Genomic DNA, 22,112 nt, shown 5'->3' with positions numbered 1-22,112 from the left:
GCATCTCTATCAGTGCCTAATTAAACATATTTTAAAGTAAAACTATTATATTATATATTATATGGTGTGAATGTTACTTAATTTCTAAATGACAATAAGGCCTTGTTTGTGCAAAAATATGAAGAAAATGATATTATGGCACAGAGAAATAGGTAAATCTATAATCACAATGATAGTGACATTCCTCTCAGTAACAGACAATCAGCATATGAAACACCAGGAGGATACAGAAACCTTGAATAACATTACCCAGCAACTAAATGGAAAGTATTTGCATATGTTTCAGACTGAGATAATAAGATCAAGTGTGTTCATTAGCAAATGCCTAGTCTATCAGCAAAACAACTCAAAATATTCAAATATAAGCATTAATTTAAATTGTAAATGTAAATGGAGATAAATATTTCAACAAATGAATGGTTGCTTGTTCTTTTGTTTTAGATTTTGTGTTTTAAAACAGTTTCATATGTAACCCAGTCAAGCCTTGAACTTGTGCCAGCTTTCTTGCTTCAGTTTCCTTAGTGGTGAGATGATATGCATGCACCACCATGTCTTGTTGACTATGAGGATTTCACTATTATTGGTTTTAGTACCTATTTGAAATAGTTTAAAAGACGCCCCTGTCTTATAACTGATTTAAAGACCATATAAAGTTTAAAGAATGAATTATGAAATCTAAACCTCCTTTTTATGCTGCATAAAACTTTACCCACCAAAGTGTCAATAAATCCCCAGAGGGGTTTAGATTGATGTTTGTAAACACTTGTTGCAAAATTTTGTTTATAGCTCATAAAATAAATATGACATTTCTAACAACAAAATGTTCAATGCGTATTTGATCTTGGATGCCACTGATCATAACATATACCACTAGTTCACATTGTTGAATGAAAGCAATTGTTCTCAACTAAAATGTAAGTCAGGTGGGTGGGGAGGTGGGAAGATCTGTGAGGTGCTCTGGAAAAGAAAGCCTGATTAGATATATTGCATGGACTTTTTTCCATAAAAATATAGGCCTGACATAGCTTTATGAAGCATGTGAATGACTTAATGGGTTATCATAAGAATTTACCAACTTCTGATATTTTAAAGTATAAAATGTGTGTGTTCTGAATTGTTAAATGGCACATTCACAGATATGAAACTACAAACAGATGTGGGCTTTTCAAATTAGAACTTAAAACTCTTTCCATTCAATGAGATTGTTTGAACTGAATTCAAACTAGTATCTTGCTGAAATATCCTTCCTAGCCTATAGGTAACTGGGCAGATGTATAAATTCTCTGCCTTGACCATTTAAGGAAGAAAGCTATTCTCAAGGTTTTGTTGGTTCACAATACACCAATAGCAAGAATACAAAGACATTATCTAATATAAAAAGTTACAAACACTTGAAACATGTGAGTTTCTTAAAACTTTTCTCCAAACTTTGAGCTAAGCATTTCTATCTATGTCTTCTGAAATGTCAAGCTCTTTGTATAAATGACACTGAGTAATAATTCCGCTCAATGACTTTGGGCCACTGGAGGCTGTATTATAATACATTGCCAGAACTATAAACCAATCTCCAAGCCTTCTTTTTTCCAGAGTTCCACAGAAATTGATACATTTACTAAGTGGAGTATTTAAGAAGACTAGAAGTTAAATAGGAATTTCATATTTAAGGAGGTGCATGGTGTATGGAGTCATAAAAACAGATAATTTATTTAAAAATTTTAAAATTTCCAAATTATAAAGTATTCAGGCAAATTTAGCAGAGATCTATTGTATTTGAATGGCCTAACATACTAGTCAAAATTTGTCTATCTGTAAAGTTCCTATTTGTCCTTAACTATTTTAGGCCAGTTACCCACCAAAATATTTTTCTCACCTGAATGTTTCTTCTAATTTCACTAATTCATTCATAGTATTTGTCTTAACAGGCATTTATGCATGTTAATAATGATAAAATTGCACACCTCTTCTAAATTTGTAAGATATAAAGTAAAATTTAAATACCCACATCTTAGGGCATTGTCTGGAAGATATTTACTACTAAAACTATTTGCTTTTTATAGGATTCACTATTATATATTCTTATTTAACACGATTTATTGTATACTTTCCCATTATTTTTAGAATAAATTAAGAATTGCTTGGAGTTTTGTTTTCTTACTGGTCCTTTGCTAATACATTATGATTTCCAGTCTTATATTTTAATGGATTTGTATGTGTGTTTCTTTTATTTGTTTGTTTGTTTCTTTCTTTCATTTCCTTTCCTTTTGTTATGGTTTTGTACCTGTTTGCACATTTTGTTCTCTAAAGATGGAAAGAAGAGCCCTATAATTGGGTGGGTGGGGAAGTGGGGAACATCTAAAAAGAGTTGCAAAAGAAGGAAAACTATGATTAGAATACATTACACAATTTTTTTCATTAAAAAAAATAAAGAGCCCAACTCTTCACTCTGCAAGGCACATGGATAATTTACCTTGTCTTTTCTCTGTTTTTCATCCTGGTGCACCATCCAGTGTTCTCCATCATTGCTGTAAGCTAGTTTGTATGACCCAACAAACTGCACGTGACCAAAATCTTTAGCTCCTTGTGTAATGATGCCTGTCACCTTAGTAGGGACAAGAAGATCAACCTAAAAAGAGAAGAGAACATTCCTTCAATGCCATAACTTAACCCGTTGTAGATCTGCAAATCTCTTGAACTCAAGAGATTAAAAACCATATATGCTAAGTGAAAAAAAAATCTCCTGGTCATTTGTACTTTGAAAGAGATGACTGCATATATCAGTGGGCTATATTTAGATTTTGTTGTCAGGTGTCTAGTCTATGATGTCTTGCACGATCATGCTGACCATCTTAGAATAAAGTGGTGCTTGGTTTAGCTCACTAGTTCTTCCTATATTTAATTATTTCACCTATCTTGCAACCATCTGACACCGAGTTTGAACATTTGTGCTCATAATGTAATGTATGTACTAATTGATAAAAAACAAAATGCCTCACAGAGAGCTATACAGTCAGTATTTAATATTTGATAATCCAATGTTAAATAAGATTCTCACGGACTTTTGTGATTTTTGTTCAATTTAGGAATACATAATATATTAAAAGTAATTTTACTCTGAAAATCTCCTTTCAGAAAATTATAATCCCAAATAATTTTAGAATGAAATCAAGTGTTCAAACTGAAGGACACACATAAGGGCAGCTGGGGAAAAAAAAAAGGATTAAAAATATGAAAGTCTAACTGTAGGGTCTGAGCTGTTATACTTTGTTTTCTTACAAAAAGGTGAATGAAACCTATAAATGTATCTTATGAATGAAACCCATAAATGAAGTGAATGATAACTAAACGATTACATATTAAAATTATCAAAATATAAATGAAGCCCAGGGGCTAGGGATGCTTTTCATTAAACAACATAGCATAAAGCAGTCGCAGAAACTCCCCTACTTATTTTTAAACTCATTCTTAACCTTTATACATCTTGCAAGGCTAAGAAAAACTAAAGCTAGAAACGTTCTTTCCTTGGCACACTTTTGAAGTCACCTTTGCCTTTATTTGTGGTTCTTGATCTATAACTTCCCTTCCTGCCTGTGCAAAGCACTGTCTTCCAGCTATTTCCTGTGACTAAGTTCCATGCTACATCCTTGATGTTATCTCTAACCGTCATGATCCCATGAGTGACCTCAGTGCTTTCAAACACTGTCTTCCTTTGTTCGCATTCCAAGTCTTCTCTCCTTGAGATTGTAAAGTAACCCCAAATAGATGGCCATAAGTCAGATACAGGTAGCGACTGACAGCAGCTAGCTGGGGTGTATAAATAGCATATTTGTTGACAAAAATATCCATCAAAATATGTGAAAATATTTCTAAGTGTTATACTTTGAGACCACAAACACGGACACACAAACACACACACACACACACACATACACACACACACACACACACACACACACACACACACTCACACACACACACACAGCATTTATACAATGTATACGTGTGTAAGTGTATTTAAATTTGTATGTAGTTTTTCATTTGAGTGATCCATTAAAGATAGTAAGCTAAATATAAATGATTGATGAAGATAAAAGAATGTCCCTGCTTGTTTGTGAATGTTCATGAAAATATTTCAGAATGAAATATTATCAATGTGTAATGTCATCTAAAATACCCCATTAGTGAAGCAAGGATGTTGAAGGGCAAACATGCTATCCTGGGAATGGATGCTGCTCATACTGTCCAGGAGTGTTCCTGGGCACCACACACTTGGTGCTTTGATTGGCCACATACTATATTGTATTTTCTCTTTACACATGAAGAAATAGATACCTAGAGAAGACACAAAAGCACCACATATTCCAATGGCAAACGGTGAATAAAGAACTTGAGATTCTTTGTTAATTTTTCCCACCCCCCACCCAAAGTTTACATGAATTCTCCAATTAGTACATCATACTTTCATTTAAGATGCCAATTATTTTATCTTTTTCTTTCTGGGGCTAATGGATAGTTTGGAAGGGATCACTACACTCATTACATAGATAAATAAAGAGAAACAAAAACAATGCTGAATTTACATTAGGAGAATTTTGTGAATTGTCACACTGCTCTTCAGCTGACTCAGCTTAAAAATAAGGGTCGCTTTTACCATTATATATCCAAATCTAATTGCTCAGAGGCACGTGATCAAAGCCCGCTGTTAATTGTAATGTTCTTCATCCTGTTGACATTCAAAACTGGTAAAAGACGTGAAGTACCAGACATGAGCTGCTGTTTACCTTCATAGGCTGCAAACACACAGGAACGCAATGGCTCAGGGAACTGAACCACTGAGCATTGCCTCTTCAGCCTGAAGTGTCTGAATCCTCAGCTCAGATGTGAGGAGGAGTCTTCCAGCATGGTTTTCTGTGGTGATTCCTACAGACATCTGGGTTCCCTGAGGGGTGGAGATGTTTTCTCCTAAATTATATGTCTTTGCTCTTGCCAACAGATATGTTTCTCACCCACTCTAGCTGCTCCGTTTCTCTAGATATTTTTTTTTAAATCTAGAAATGTTTTTCGTTTTTCTTTCAGTTAAGCAAGTGTCTGTACTTAAACAGGCAGCATAGACAGCAATCTGTTTTAACCTGGACTTTATCCTAAAATTCCCTGCTTTAAACTTAGAATACCAGCTCTAAGAAGGCTTCTTTCAGTACAAAAATAATTTTGACTTAGACGTAAAATGAGCTTGCTGAAACAGGGCACATACAGAACTCATCCAAAGCAAGACACTGAGAGAATTCTGGCCAGTACCTTGGGTTCTCCTGTAAATCTGAGTTAAAGGGAAACTACAGAATTTTTAGACTAAATACTACTCCAGTGGATCTTACCTCCTGAGGATTCACTAGAAAAGGACAGATTATTGAGAGCACTGGGCTGGCTCATGGCGTGACATTTGGCATAGTTCACTAGACTTATGTCGGAATCTGATTGACACAAACCTGTCATGTAACAAGTTCCTAGTAAAAGCCTTGTTAGTTTTAACTGGAGCTGTTGCCTTAGTCGGTTCCCATGAAGAGAAACAAACCTGTGGCTAATAAAGCCATTGTGTGTCCTTCCAGAAAATGCTATCTGACTTAATATGGTGCTCTCTATATGACATAATATTTTTGGTAAAGGAAATGAAGTATTGTAGTTGTAGAAAATAGATTACCAGCACAAGCAACCAGCTAATAATTATTTTGTGTTTCAAAACTCAATTTTAAGAGTTGGTGACTCTCCCACAGCTGGAAGTGATGGCTCCTTACTGACTGACTATGTGTGCTTTTCTTTCTTTCTCAGTCTCTTTGTCAGAAAAGTTAAATGAACTGCTGCCCGGGGCTTAATGAAAATGAAATGAGTGTACATCTGAGCACACAGATAATATAATAGAATGAGTAGTATGAGGGATATTAATTAGGAAATCAGATAAAAGTGAGAAAACAATTGAGTACTCTGTCAGATTCTTGATAGAAGGCTGTAGAAGTAGGGGAACAGATGTCTAGTGTTGCATGTATATAGACATACACAAGCAGTAAACATAAGTGAAAGAAAGGGCCATGGGTTTGAAGGATTATAGGGAAGGGTTCATGGAAGGGCTTAAAGGGAGGAAAGAAAGGAAGAAATATAACTATATTATAATCTCAAAAATTAAAGGAAGGATAAAAAAATATAACATGAAAAAAGTGAGTTGAAGTCTATTTAGAGCATATGTTCAGAGCATATACAAAGATAATCATTTCTTCTTAAAATAATGAGAGAAAATTTGATATAATCAAAGTTCTATTTAACAGAAGTAACACAAACAAGTTTTATAACATATTTTGCATCACTGTTTAACTATTGTTTTGTACATAATATAAATATAGTATAAACCTGTTCCATTGAAATATTTAGGTTTTCTATATATTCAGTAGAAATATATTTTCTCCATAGGTTATTAAGCCATTGTTGGTTGGATCTATGAATGCACATATATTGCATCCACATATATTGCAGACAAAATATTCGGAAGAAATGTGTTTTCAGTAGAAATAGGATGTTATACATACTAGCCAGGTGTGGTAGGGCTACACACTTGTCCTTATGAATGCTTTTTTTGCCTAGACGTTGAACCATACAATTTTTTATAATGTCAGCTAGGCTGAGGTTACACAATAATTCCTACTTGCATTTGAACAATGTTGTTATATGTTGACTGTTTTTTTTTTTTTTTTTGTGGGAACACAGGCCAATATGTATGTTATTTTATGACTTATTCACTTTCAGTATCTGATTTGATTTTACTATTGTAAGGTTTAGAATCCTTAAATAAAGTGTATGCCTGGTAATATATGAAATCTAGAACCCATTATTATAAGCTCTGTAGTGGAATGGTTAAGTTCAAATGTAGCTTTAACCATTTGAAATGGAAGTTGGTTTTCTTATGTTATATTTTAACAAGAAAATTTGAGTAATAAAATCCTATGCATGGTGCTAGAAGCTTTCTGAGCGCAGGCAGTCACGCACTATTATGTTTTCAGGACATCTGGCATTTGGCAATGTTCCAAATATCCAGTTCTCACCTGCCCTGGACTCAAGTTAGAGAAAATTCTACATTTAATGGCTACATTCAATTATCAAATACACAGAGATGTATGTCAGCTTGAACTTTACGCCTGCCCCCCTCCTCCCAAACACACACACAAAAACTTGCTGTCAGCTTATAATGGTTAACTTTCTAAAATGATGAATTTAGAATCATGCAAATTGTTTGACTTAATATTTTTTTCTTTTTTAAATTAGATATTTTCTTCATTTACTAATATTTAAGTTAATAATACGGGTAGCTTGGTGACTAAGAGTGTGTTGGAGTTAACCATTTAATTTTAATAATCTTTTCATGGTAAAGATAATTGTGTAGGAGATAAAAGCAACTTTGTCTCCCAGATGCAGTTGGTCCATTTTTTTCTGCCTATGCTTGTGTTTCTGAAAAAAAAATTTAATGTTTGGCATTAAAATATAACTTTATAGATGATTTTTAAATTATTAAATATCTATCTGTTTATTTTTCATTAATTAATTAATTTACTCATTTTATGCCTGATTGCAGGCCCCCTCTCCTTCCAAGTATTAAATATTATTTTTAAACATAAGTCCAATTTGCCTTTTTCTGTGATAAATATCAAAACCCAAAACAACTTGAGGAAGGAAAAGATTTATTTAGATTTCAGATTATAGTCCATCACTAAGGGAAGCTAGGACAGGAACTCAAAGCAGGAATCTGGAGGCAAGAATTGAAGTAGAGACTATGGAGGAATGTTGCTCATTGGATTCCCCTTGGTTTCCACTTTGCTACATTTCTTGTACAGTCCAAGTCTACCCTGAGCCTTTCCAAACTACTTAGCAATAAGGAAAATTCTCTACATACAAGTCAACAAACCTATGTGAGAGAGGGAATTTCTCAGCTGATTGTCTGTCTTCCCAAATGGTGCTGTGTTTTATCAAGTTGACATTAATGCTAGCCTTGACATTACAGGCCAGAGGTTGCTTATATCTTTGATCCATCACCATGTATACAAACAATTGCTTTACTGTTCTTATCACTTCGCTGCTACATTTTTAACTTATAGTAATTTAAGGCAAACCTTGTTCATTTGGAATTCCATGATAGTTATGTATAAATAAAAACAAATGTGTTCTGCTCTTCAATATTTCCACTAAAGTCAACCTTTTCAGAAAATCCCATTGTACTTGTCATTTAGTCTCAAGCTGAGTTTAAAAAACCAAAACCTAGTAAAGGAAAATTATAATTAGCATAAATATACAGTTTGTGAAAATAATGGTATTAGGGAAAACGTAGGAAGAATGTACTTGCAGTGAGCTCTAATTGTACTATCTGAAGTTAACACTGTTTATTCTTTATTCTTTTGTTTTTTACATAATTCCTGCATCAAAATATTTTCGTATGCTTAGTTCACAATGTACATGCAGCTTTGTAATTTTGTATATTGTATGTTTGTATCTTAGGTGTTTTGCATATAATAGTCATGGTAATAATAATAATAACAATAATAAAATAAGTTTAATATGTTGTGGTGGCTGTATTATATTCTTTATTATCAATACATGCTTTATGAAAATTATTTTATCAGTTCCTCTTGATAGTCATTTGTCTGCAGTTCTTTTATCCACAAACAGAATATATGCTAAGCTCCATTTATGTTTCATTGTTCATTGCTGTTCTGTTTCTTTACAGACAGAAAGAACCTGCTATTAGAATCACAGCATGCATTGTTTCAATTTTCTCCACAATCATAGGCTTTCATCTTTTGTATAAGTACTTCCTTCTACTGTTCACAAAATCTCTCTTGTAGAAATGCTTATGTTTATGATACTCCCAATAAAGAGAGAATATTAAATTTAATGTCCTGAAATAGGACTGAATGACATTTAATTGTCATTTTCCTACATGTACAGTCTAATAGTATGTAGATTATCCTCTTTAATGTACTATTAAAGATCTTCTGCTCTGATATTATGTCTAGTATTTGTATTTTCCATAGATGATCATGTGCTTTTATTTTATATCTGACAATACCTTGCTTAGGATTTTTATTACTCTGAAGAGACACTCTGACCATGGCAACCCTTATAAATAAAAATATGTAGTTGGTGGCTGGCTTCCATTTCAGAGGCTCAGTACATTTGTTGTCATGGTGGGAAGCTTGGCAGTGTACAGGCAGACATGGTGCTGGAGAAGCTGAGACTTCTATATCCAGTTCTTCAGGCAGCAGGAAAAAAATGCCATACAGTGCCTGGCTTGAGCACCCAAGATCTCAAAGCCTGCCTCCAGTGATGCATTTTCTCTAACAAACAAGACCACACCTACTCTAACAAGGCCACACCTCCTGTTAGTGCTGCTCCCTATGGGCCTATGGGAGCCATTTTCATTTAAACCACCAAAACTATAAAATTTTAAGCTTTTCTTACTCAAATTTAGCATTGCCTTTGCATTGTATAGTATTTTGTGTCTTAAAAGACCTATAAAACTGGCTGAACTAAAAATTATTTGCATGTGTCTTAATTTCTACTATCTTCCCTTTTACTTTCTAAATTTAATTTTAAAATTAAACTAACATGAATACATACTTATATGTGTGCATGTGAGTATGTGTATACATGTACAAATATGAATACTCATGTGATTACATATATATATGTATGTATTTGGGGGTATGGTATAGGAGCACACTATAATTTTATAATTATATATATTTTAATTGTTTAGAGACTTTTTTCTGCATTCATGTCTGATTGCTTATTGCAAATTATGCTTTCTTTTTTAAATTATTACTATCTATTATCATTATTTACTAGAATATCCTTTGGTAAGGATTTTACTTATGCTTATTGGATAAATGAGATGGATTTTTCACAAGCTACACTGTGTTCCCTGAGAAAACAATGAAACTTTAAAAGGATTTCTTTTGTGTCACATTTATCTTTATTTACTTTTTAGTTTTTGAGAATTTCATACCTATAAGTGGTATTTCTATATTTTAAAATATTCTCTTTGCTTCTTCTGACTTCTTACCCCTAAAATCCAATACTTTTAAGTTTTCTTATTCGTAGCATTTTGCCTGTCAACATTCAGTTTTTATAATCCTACCCTGTACTCTTAGCTTCCCCATTTATCTTTAATGATAGTATTTTTATCTTTAGTAACGTATCCACAGCATTTGAATGTTTAACTTCCATGGATAAACATTGTTACAATGTCTCCCTCATCATCTTAGCATTCACTTCATTCCCCCATGTGTTCTTGAGAATAGCATCTCTACATAAAGTCCTACAACCTGTTCAATATGCAGAAAAGGTAATTGGTCTCCTTATGCTTTTGTCATATCCTCAGGACTTTTTCTTTGTTGTACTGTGTATTTTAAAAGATCAGTTTGATATTGTAATGTGTATTCTTTTTCACTGAGATTTGAGAAGAGAGAAGACCCTTACATTGTTATCATTGACCACTGAGGACGCCTTTACTAATCATCCTCCCTCAGAAAGGATCTTGCTTTCCTTTTAGATGCTCCTATATCAGCACTGTATTGGGCATCCTTTCCAATTCCCAGCAGACATTTATGTGGTTCAACTGAAGCTAGTTAAAGGACAATTCTTTTCTGTTCCTACTGTGTTTCTTCAAATAAGATATGCTATTTTTTAGATAATGCTAAATTTGAAGTAAATGGAGACTTTGAGTAACTATTTTCCTATTAGTTAATTTACTTATTATCATATCATTATCAGCTTTTGCCTCAAGATGCAGAACCTCAGGTCCAGGAAATTTCATTTCTTATCCGTCCTTTGCCTAGGGTTCATGAGGTGTTCCTGTAATGTTAATAGAATGAACAATTTCATAGATTAGAATAAAACTAGCAGCTCATGTGTTGTATCTCCCGTTCTCCTTGAGTAGGCTGTAGTACTGGCCTTTGGATTCTTTTTGTCAATGGATGTAATAGAGCAAAGAGAGGGAAAACACTGTTGTCAGGTATTATTAGTTTCTGGTTGCAATAGAGTGTTCACTGGGTCTTGATTGAAATACCTTTGGTTGAAGTCTTGGTTCTAATGATTGGTATGTCAAAATCTCATACTATGGTTATAAAAAATGCCTTCCTAAAACTGGAAAATCTGTGTGCCTACTTCAATAACTTTGAAGGGGATTTGCCACGCACTCCGGTCGATTCAGTTTGACAAGCCGAGAGGCTTGAAAGCTACTCACGAGGCAAAAGAGTTTCACAGAAACTCGCTCCTGGAGTCTGGCATTCTCTCTAACCCATACATTAATTTTCCATTCCCGCGTTAGTCTAGTGGATGGATCCACGTGCTCTCTTTTAGTATTATCCTATTATAAGTGCCTTTTAAGATTGAATTCTGACATAGCTAAAGCCAGTGTTCCAACAGTCCTAGAACGTCCTTGAGCAAGACCAAGGGCTTGAAATTCAGTAAGAATATTGCTATTCAGTGACATTCAGAATAGCCTCTGGTACTACACTATCACTTAGAATAAAAGCCAAGTCGCTCCCATATACAGGAATTCACAATGGTTTAGGAAGTAGATCGGGCTGTGGTTTTAGAGTATTGCATTATTCATGAGATGGTTAGCTAGAATGGAACTCCCTAGTTAGAACCATGACTTGGGTGTGAAAGCCCTTGCCCTAGGAGAGTAAAGACCTCACACCTGGCTTCTAAGACTATAGCTGAGTTACACCCACACACACATATTTACAATGGCCTAAGGGGAAGATGGACTATACAATAGACTAAAATAGGAACTATGGCAAGGGCACGAAGCCCTTGACCCTGGCTTCTAAGATTAAGTGAATCTTAGGTGGAGCCCTTGTTGATCCCAGTTGTTAACAATGAATTCTATCCCAGGTGGTTCCTGTTAGACATTCTGTGTTTGTATTCCTCTGTTTTATATAATAATCCAGTAACCTCTTTGTACCTTGCTGGTATGTCACCCAACTTCCTTATTGTCTTCTGTATAAAAAGTCTGTTGCTCGATTTGACAAAATACATTCAGATCCTACACAACCTCTCCTGTGCATCTGTCTGTCAATTCATCCTACACTTTGCCCACCCGCGACTAGAGACCCATTCCACGAAGACAAAGGGGCCAGGAGGGTCTGCAGCAGGGATCAAAGCTACAGCAAATATCATCAACAAAGTGAATGAGTTAATGCCATACCCACTCCAGTAAAAACTTTGTGGCAGGCCCAAAAGCTTGGACTGAGGCAAAAGGTTTCATGGAAACTTAGTCTCCTGGAACCTTGACATCCTGTAGCATGAATACTCCAAACTTGTCCTTCCATTAGTCGGTGAATGGATCTGTGTGCTTTCTTTCAGTATTGTTTTATTATAGGTGCCTCCAAGGTATGATTTTACAAATACCTAAATTAGGTTGAACTCTACTTCCTGGCCTTCACCGATGTCCTAGGCCAGGACATTGAGCTGAAGCTGGGCTTGGAACTCAGTAAGAATGTTACCTATTCAGACAAATTGCCTCCAGTATTGAATGAGAGATAGTGAAAAAAATCAGGCATTACTGTCGACTACATAGAGTTAGAAATTTCAGGGCAAGCTTAGCAAAGTAAGTTTAGAATTCTTATTAAAGTTATGTATGGCAGAATACATTACTTAATAGAAGAAAGTCCCCTACAAAATCACTTAGAATAACAGCCGAGTTACTCCTATATACAGGAATTTAAATGGTTTAAGAAGAAGATCAGGCAGTGGTTTAAGAAGGAACTAGAGTAGTGCATTATTCATGAGAAGGTTAGCTAGAGAGGAACTCCCTAATTAGAGCTATGGCTTGGGCATGAAAGCCCTTGGTCCAGGAATGTAATGACCTCACACCTGGCTTCTAAGAATATAGCTGACCTTAGATAGAGCTTTGTCTCAGTTGTTACATTGCCTAGTTCCTGCTAGGCTTTATATATGCATTCTTCTGTTTTGAGGAAAGAGTCATGAAGCATCTGGTAAGCTCATTGTAACTTGGCTGATGTGTCACCTAACTTCTTTGCTTTCTTCCATAACATAATTCTGATGCTCACTTTGAGACATTACATTCAGATCAACACGCCCCTGTGTTAGTATCTGTTTGTCACCCCGCTCTTCTTGCCCACCTGAAAACTGAAACCCTGGTTCCCCACAGGTTGAGGGACCAACTGAGTCCAGTCCGTGCCAAGTTAAGATGATGTAAATGAATTTTTCAGAAGCTCAGTACAGAAAGACTTAAACTTGACTGTGTTTTCTGAAATCTGAAAGAGTTTTTGGAATGATTTCTCAAATTCTGTGAGATTTCATTCATACTAAAAATTTTACCTAAATGGAATTTAATGAAATATTATCAAATCCCACAATCATTTAAAAATACTAGTAAACTAACATAAATCTTATTAAATATACTTGGATTGAAATAATATGAATGGCCATATTTAATATACTGCGGTTGATTTGCTTAAATAATGCTCTACTGAGGGAAAATACTTACTTCTTTTGTTATTTTGAAAGTAGATCATTGAAATAATAGATTATAATTTTTACTTTTGAATTGTTTTGAAAACTGATAGTTAATTATAGTTCTTAATAACTAATGTTAACACAGTAGCCATTACCTCTTCCTCCAACTTCTGTATTCTGAAAAATCCAGGAAGAAGAATAACTCTTTTCTTAGAGTGTTATTGAAAGTGACTTTCTGCTGAGTTCATCACAAACAAGATTGCCTCAGGAGAGAGTAGAATTAACATATCTCCTTTCAAGACCCTTCAAGACTTATTCTGACTAGGCAGGGACTTTGGTTTATTTAATCAATGAATAAAATTTAGGATGACTCTTAATTGAATCACTGTACAATGGGTAGAGTCATTACTAGTTCATAACTGACTATTTAATACAAGGTATTGATCAAAGATTATAGCAATATATAATAATATTTTGGGATGCATTAAAATACTGTTGAAGCTAAACTGAATAAGAACACAAATATTGTCAACAATAACTTTCATATAAATTAGAAAGCAATACTATCTCTTTTAGGTTGAAATGAGATAATTTGTTATTCATCAATTTCTAAAAGCCCAAGTTTAACTTGTGTAGTCAAAATTTGGCTGCATGCTCTTGAAAAGCTTTCTGAAAATATCATTAAGGATAACATTAATAATGCTACTTACCACAAGGACACTTGCTCAACCACATGTATTTTAGCTTTGTTTATAATAGCCAGAAACTGAGAATAGCCTAAATATCCCTCAACAGAAGATTGGATAGAGACATGTGATATGTCTACACAGTGGAAAATTACTCAGCAGCTTAAAAAAGTAATATCATGAGCTTTCATACAAATGGACAGAACCAGAAAAAAATAACCTTGAATGTAACTCAAACCCAGAAAGATAAATTTGTTTATGTGTGGATATTAACTGTTAAGTAAATGATATTCAAGCTACTATCTTCAGTCGTAGAGAGCCTAGGTAAAGAGAACAGATGTTGGTGGGACGGTGGTTAGATGGGGATAAACCTTCCTGAGAAGAAGAAATAGAATAGATTTCATACATGAATGTACTTGGAGTGTGTGAGGATGAGAACTGGAAGGTTAAATGGAGAAACAGAGGGAAGATAGGGTACAGGGAGGCAATGCAGCTGGAATTGAAGGACCTATTAGGGATGATATGGAAACCTAGTGTAGAAGAAACTTCCTAAAACATATGAAGATGACCTGAAATGAGGTCTCCTAATGATGAGAAGTATGGAGTTTCAACTGGCCATGTCTTTTAACCAAACAAGGTTTAATACAACTCAATTGTTAGCAAAGGAGATCCCATGGAAATGCCCAAGTAATCCAGGCTGTTGCTAACACAAAGTGTTGCTCTCCACAAAGTGAGAGAAGGACCTCATTACAGAGGACAACATAACACATTGAACACGGTGAAGTCAAGTAGGTATCTAAATGGAACCTTTACCCCTGTGTTCTAATCTCTTTGTTGTGGGAAGATACTCTGCAGGCTACTGCAAGATAACTGTAAACACTATTCCAACCAAAAGTCCTTTGACCCACAACCTGCCGTGCCTGCAAAATATGCTAGGGCAATGATGGCACAGGACTTATGGTAGCAGCCAACCAATGTCTGATTTCACTGAAGGCCTGTTCATAAGAAGTAACCTGTATTCCTCAGTTGAGAATTATTTGTTTAGCTCTGTATCCCATTTATTAATGGGGTTATTTGAATTTCTGGAGTCCAGCTTCTAGAGCTCCTTGTATATATTGGATATTACTCTCCTATCAGATTTAGGATTAGTTAAAATCCTTTCCCAATCTGTTAGTGGCCTTTTTGTCTTATTGATAGCATCTTCTGCCTTACAGAAGCTTTGCAATTTTATGAGGTTCCATTTGTCGATTCTTGATCTTACAGCAAAAGCCACTGGTGTTCTGTTCAGGAATTTTTTTCCCCTTTGCCCATATCTTCAAGGATTTTCCCCACTTTCTCCTCTATAAATTTCAGTGTCTCTTGTTTTATGTGGAGTTCTTTGATCCACTTAGACTTGAGCTTTGTACAAGGAGATAAAAATGGATCAATTTGCATTCTTCTACATGATAACCACCAGATGTGCCAGCACCATTTGTTGAAAATGATGTCTTTTTTTCCCACTGGATGATTTTTGCTCCCTTGTCAAAGATCAAGAGACCATAGGTGTGTGGGTTCATTTCTGGGTCTTCTATTCTTTTTCATTGATCTACCTGTCTGTCTCTGTACCAGTAACATGCAGTTTTTATCACAAATGCTCTATAGTACAGCTTGAGGTCAGGCATGGTAAGTCCGAAGGGCTAAGAAGCACTTGAAAAAATGTTCAACATCCTCAATCGTCAGGGAAATACAAATCAAAACAACCTACCTCACACCAGTCAGATTGGCTAAGATCAAAAATTCAGGTGACAGCAGATGCTGGCGAGGATTTGGAGAAAGAGGAACACTCCTCCATTGCTGGTGGGATTGTAAGCTTGTACAACCACTCTGGAAATCAGTCTGGCGGTTCCTCAGAAATTTGGACATAGTACTACTGGAGGATCCCACAATACCTCTCCTGGGTATATACCCAGAAGATGTTCCAACTGGTAAGAAGGACATATGCTCCACTATGTTCATAGCAGCCTTATTTATAATAGCCAGAAGTTGGAAAAAACGCAGATGTCCCTCAACAGAGGAATGGATACAGAAAATGTGGTACATTTACACAATGGAATACTACTCAGCTATTAAAAACAATGAATTTATGAAATTCTTGGGCAAATGGATATATCTGGAGGATATCATCCTTAGTGAGGTAACCCAATCACAAAAGAAGTCACTTGATTTGCACTCAATGATAAGTGGATATTAGCCCAGAAACTTAGAATACCCAAGATACAATTTGCAAAACACAAGAAAATCAAGAAGAAAGAATACCGAAGTGTGGAAACCTCATTCCTCCTTAGAATAGGGAACAAAACACCCATGGAAGGAGTTACAGAGACAAAGTTTGGAGCTAAGACGAAAGGATGGACCCCCCAGAGACTACCCCACCCGGGGATCCATTCCATAATCAGCCACCAAACCCAGACACTATTGCAGATGCAAGCAAGATTTTGCTGAAAGGACCCTGATATAGCTGTCTTGAATGAGGCTATTCCAGTGCCTGGCAAATATAGAAGTGGATGCTCACAATCATCTATAGGATGGAACACAGGGCCCCTAATGGAGGAGCTAGTGAAAGTACCCAAGTAGCTGAAGGGATCTGCAATCCTATAGGTGGAACAACAATTTGAATTAACCAGTACCCCCAGAGCTCGTGTCTCTAGCTGCATATGTAGCAGAAGATGGCCTAGTCAGGAATCATTGGGAATAGAGACCCTTGGTCTTGCAACCTTTATATGCCCCAGTACAGAGAAAATGCCATGGCCAAGAAATGGGAGTGGGTGGGTAGGGGAGCAGGGCGGGGGGAGGGTATAGGGGACTTTCGGGATAGCATTTGAAATATAAATGAGGAAAATATCTAATAAAAATTTGAAAAAAATATTAACTTGTACAGAACACAGCCTGGGTAACCAAGAACCAGAGAATACATAGCCTAGAGACATAGGTATATACCAAACACTTAATAACTAATGTTATTTAAAAAGTATCAATAAGATGACTCCTATTTATATTTTGGTATACTCATAGATCAGTGCCCTATTGGGCCATCATCAGAGAAGCTTTCTCTAGCAGCAGAAGGAAACAGATACAGAGATGCACTGTCAGACATTATTTGGAGACAGAGACAAAACTGGAGGTTTCCATCAGATCAAATCCCTCCTTTTAGTGAACACCTCAGAAGAGGAGGTAGAAAAAATGTAAGAGCCAGAAAATATGGAGGACATCAGTAGAACAATACCGTCTCAATCAACTAAAGTAGGTACATGTGAGCTCGCAGAGACTGAGGCAGCAAGCATAGGACCCACATGGATCTGTTTTTAGCTTAATATTACTATGGGACTAAGTGTAAGAACGTGAGGTGTCTGACTCTTTTGCTTGCTATCTCAACTCCTTTCTCTCCTGTTAGGTTGCTGTGACCAAGTTCAGTATGATAGTTTTTGATTAATCTCATTATATTTTATTTATAATATTGGTTTGTTTTTTCTTAAAACTCTGTTCTTTTTAAAAAAGAGATAGAAAGGGTGTGGTTCCAGAGGTTAAAGGAGTTAGGAAGGAACTAGGGAAAGTTAACTGAGGGGAACTATAATCAGGATATATTGTTTGAGAAAGTGATCTATTTCCAATATGGGGAAAATGAGTTAATAATTCTAATTTTTAAAAAACATTTTATTTGAGTATTTATTATATATTTTTGAATACTCAAAATTACCAGCATACAAACTACATATGTTGTTATATATATTCTTAATTTGCTGGTTACAAATAAAAAGAAAATTTTAAAGTAAATATTCACAGAGAAAATACATTATTGTGACAAACTGTACCATATTAATTGAAGATGAAAGGGCTTGTAATATTAGGCAAGCCACCATAATACTTAATGTAATTTTGTGTATCCTTCTTGTTGGAGGATCTATGTGTTTACAATTCAAATAAAATTCTTGAAACTTCCACAGCCATGTGAACATGATATTAAACTTTCTAATCTAAACAGGATATATTTTATGGTAATTAATTTTATTCTAAGCCAATAATCATGAAGCAAAGCATGTTAGACACATGTGCTTTTCTTTTTTTTTTTTTTTTTTTTCCTTTTAGAGTATTGAAAAGTAAGTAGTAAGAACAAGGCTTTACAGTAGTCTGGCATGAAGTTGAACTTCAAAATGTTTGAGTATGGCATATGCTCAATGTTAATAGTTAAAGCAAAACCACATAGGGTGTCTAAGAGGCTATAGAAAGACATGAAATGACATAACAGGCTCAGTACCGATAATGGATTAAAGCAATATGCTCTATTACAGAAAGTTGACTACTCCAAAGGATATATACAGTAAATATATTTTATTCAAAACATAAAATGAACAAAGATACAGATAAAATGAATATAAATTATATCCAGTTAAATGTTTAGTCAAAAGTGTTATTAGAACTGTTGATATTATAATTGTAATATATCCCAGTTCTTAGAGGTTTTTTATAGGATGGTTTATTTCCCTAACGTCAGTCATGTAAAGTTATCCCAGGACTATAATATATATCTATAGATTTTTCTCACAGAATATTTATAAAATATAAATAATTTACTTATTCATACTTATGTATATGTATGGCATAAGTATCTTATATAAGCATTTTCATGTATTTATATTCACTTCCATTTATTTTCCTGAGTGGAACTAAGAAATAAGTGTTTTATACTTGTGACTCTATTCTTAAAATATCTCCCTTAGATACAGACTTCTTTATCTCATCAATTATCCTTTTATACAGTATTTACTTTGTTGAATTTATTAAAAGCTAGAAAATATAACAGTGTAGTATGGGGATATAATCTGTATATGTGCTAATGAGTATATATTTAATAAATCCTAAACACAATATGGTTTGAATATATCTATAGGGAAGTTCATAACTGGCATATGAATAACACAACGTTTTGGCATAAAATAAGATCTATATTTTTCATAAAATATGTTACTCTTGACTGCTTACAAAAAAGTATTCTGCTTCTATTTTTTTTTCCTTTGAGAAATTGCATTACATTTGCACTATTTGAATGTATATGCTTGTCTCAGGTCTTATATAAGTGCTAATTCCCTTGTGCAATCAGCTTCAAGAGCCCTCATGTTTATAAAATCCTACTCTCTTTAGCATTGAAATTATTCATGCACTATTTTTCAATTATTATAAAATAACTCCTAAGATAGAATCTTAAATTAGATGTGGATTATGAATCACTTGAACTAAACTTGTTATATTAAACTTATTTATTTTGTGCATACATAGTCAAGATTTATAACAACTTTCAAAGTTATATTTCACTTTGCTATAATTTACTTGTAGAATTAAATAAGGAATTTGTGATATCAATTTCATAACACTATATTATCTTGACTTAACTGTGTTTAATATCTTATAGGAAGCATCAAGATCAAAATTGCTGATTTATATTTTTTTATTACTTATTTTTGAGGCAGGGTCTGACGGTGTACCTCTGGGTATCCTGGAACCAGTGATATATACCAGGTTGGCTTCAAATGGACAGATGTGCCTGCCTCTGCTTATTGAGTACTGGGATTAAAGGCATGTGGCAGCCACCATTACTCTTTAACTATAGTTATAACTTGAAAATAAATTGGGAATACCATAAACATATTCTGTAATTCAAATTATTTTTGGTATTTTTGCATTTAAGGGTCTTGAAATCCAAATAAATATTAATGAAATTTTTACATGGATTCAACATAAGGAAAACGATATAATATTTTTAAACAAAATTATATTAAACTATAATATCAGAAGTTATTTTTACAATTGAACAAATGAGGTGAGAAGCAACAAAAATAGAGATAAAAATTGTACCTAAAGAGGTTATTTTGACATGTGTTTTCCATTAGTAAGGAGTTTCAAAAAAATGCTAAAAGATGTATTAGTTTATAGCTGGAATAGAAGAATCTTTGCAAATGCTCCTTCTAGATGCAGTCAACGTAGGAACAGTACAAATGTCTTCTCCCAGGCTCTCTGAAGGGGACTGAGGAGACCCAGAACAGAGGTGACAGATATATTTACTCACCTCAATACACTATAGTACCCAAACTGTGACCTTGTGTTGGAATGCACTGCGTCAAGTTGTTGCACATTCATTTTCCTTAAATTGCTCAGCATTTGAACAGAACATACCAGGAATGAGCTCCTTCTTGGCTGATGGTAGCATTGTAAAGTAAATTATGAAGAACAACTGAAATGACACAATCTTTTGAAAATTCTTTCACTACATGCCACTGTAACTGCATTTTCAAGTTGTAAAGACTTATTTAAAGTACTACAATAGAGCCGGGCATGGTGGCATACACCTTTAATCCCAGCACTCGGGAGGCAGAGGCAGGCAGATTTCTGAGTTCGAAGCCAGCCTGGTCTACAAAGTGAGTTCCAGGACAGCCAGGGTTATGCAGAGAAACCCTGTCTCGAAAAAAGAAAAAACAAAAGCAAAATCAAACAAAAATTAAAGTAATACAATAAAACTCAAGCACTAAAAAAAATACATTAAATATTTTTGCCTTGACTGTGTTTTCTAATATAGATTTTTTAGGGTGAACATATTTTATTAAATTGATTTTCCATTTATCATTTATTTGCTACAAAACTAGAAAATCATGATTGGATACTAAATTCTATCAAGTTTTATTTTTTGTATTGAGATAATCATAAACATTCCTCAGTTAATATATAAAACCCACACAATTAATACTGAAGGAACCAAGTATCTAAAACTTTAACAATATCGTCTGAACATCTCCATCCTGTTCTTGTACTACATTGCTTAATGGTATTTCATGCTAAATTATTTAAATTTCTCTACTTTCTAAACATAGTTATAGCATATATGATGTAACATTGATTATCCACAACTACTTTTGAGGTAGTTTTAAAAGTTTACTTAAATAATATCATAAGAGAACATTTTAGAATATTTGTTTTAAAATCAGTGCTATTACCTTTACCAACATGACCCATATATTTGTTACCAAAGTTCACTTATTTTTACTGCTCTTCAATATTCCATGTTTGCAGATAGAACATTCTATTTACACCTACTCATACTCTTTTTACTGTTTTAGATTTGTGAGTTTTCAAATTAGAAATGTGATCTCTAGTACTATGTCTTTTTAAAAAAGATTTATTTTTAGTTTTACGCATATGAGTGTTTTTGCCAGCACATACATAACTATGCCATGTGAAGGCCTGATATCTATGGCACTCAGAAAAGGGTCATGGATCCCTTGGAACTGGAGTTCCACGTTTAGGAGTTGCCATGTGGTTCTGGAAACAGAACACAGGTTCTCTGTAAGGACAATTAAGTGCTTTTTACCACTGAACAATGTTCAGGTCCCATTTATACCTATTTATTCATGTGGATATTCAAAAATTATTTTGACCAAGATGTCATGACTTTTGTTAGAGAGTTTAACAATATATAATCTCACAAGACAATGGTGGGTTTCCAAACGCCATTCTTACATTACATTCTCAAGATATGTTTAAATTTTAGTTGTAATATCTCAGTTTAAAGATTAATAAAAGTTATCTCAAATAAGAATGCCCTCAATAGCCTCACATATTTGATTGCTTGGCCCAAGTTAGTGGATCTGTTTGGGAAGGATTAAAAAGTATAACTTAGATATATGTAGTTGCAATAGGTTTCAAAAGTCTATGACATTTCCAGTTAGAACGCTCTCTCTCTGTCTCTTTTTCGGGCTCTCTGTCTCTATCTTTCTGTCTTTCTTTGTGACTCTATTTCTCTCTGTTCTCTGTCTCTGTCTTTCTGTGGCTCTTTTTGTGTGTGTGTTTCTGCATCTGTCTGTGTCTCTCTCTCTCTCCTTCTGT

General features: G+C 34.4%; 1 protein-coding gene across 2 annotated transcripts in view; it reads right to left on the bottom strand.

Moving 5' to 3' along the window:
* The window catches only part of Edil3 (EGF-like repeats and discoidin I-like domains 3), a 501,754-nt gene that overhangs the window by 31,184 nt on the left and 448,458 nt on the right, over nucleotides 1-22,112 (bottom strand). For both annotated transcript variants that reach the window (NM_001037987.3, NM_010103.4), the window contains one exon: nucleotides 2,468-2,623. In NM_001037987.3, coding sequence (NP_001033076.1) covers nucleotides 2,468-2,623 — 156 coding nt within the window. The remainder of the gene's footprint in view (nucleotides 1-2,467; nucleotides 2,624-22,112) is intronic.

This window comes from Mus musculus, chromosome 13, assembly GCF_000001635.26.
Source record: "Mus musculus strain C57BL/6J chromosome 13, GRCm38.p6 C57BL/6J".
Classification (NCBI taxonomy): domain Eukaryota; kingdom Metazoa; phylum Chordata; class Mammalia; order Rodentia; family Muridae; genus Mus; species Mus musculus.
This window is presented reverse-complemented; position numbering and strand designations above follow the sequence as displayed.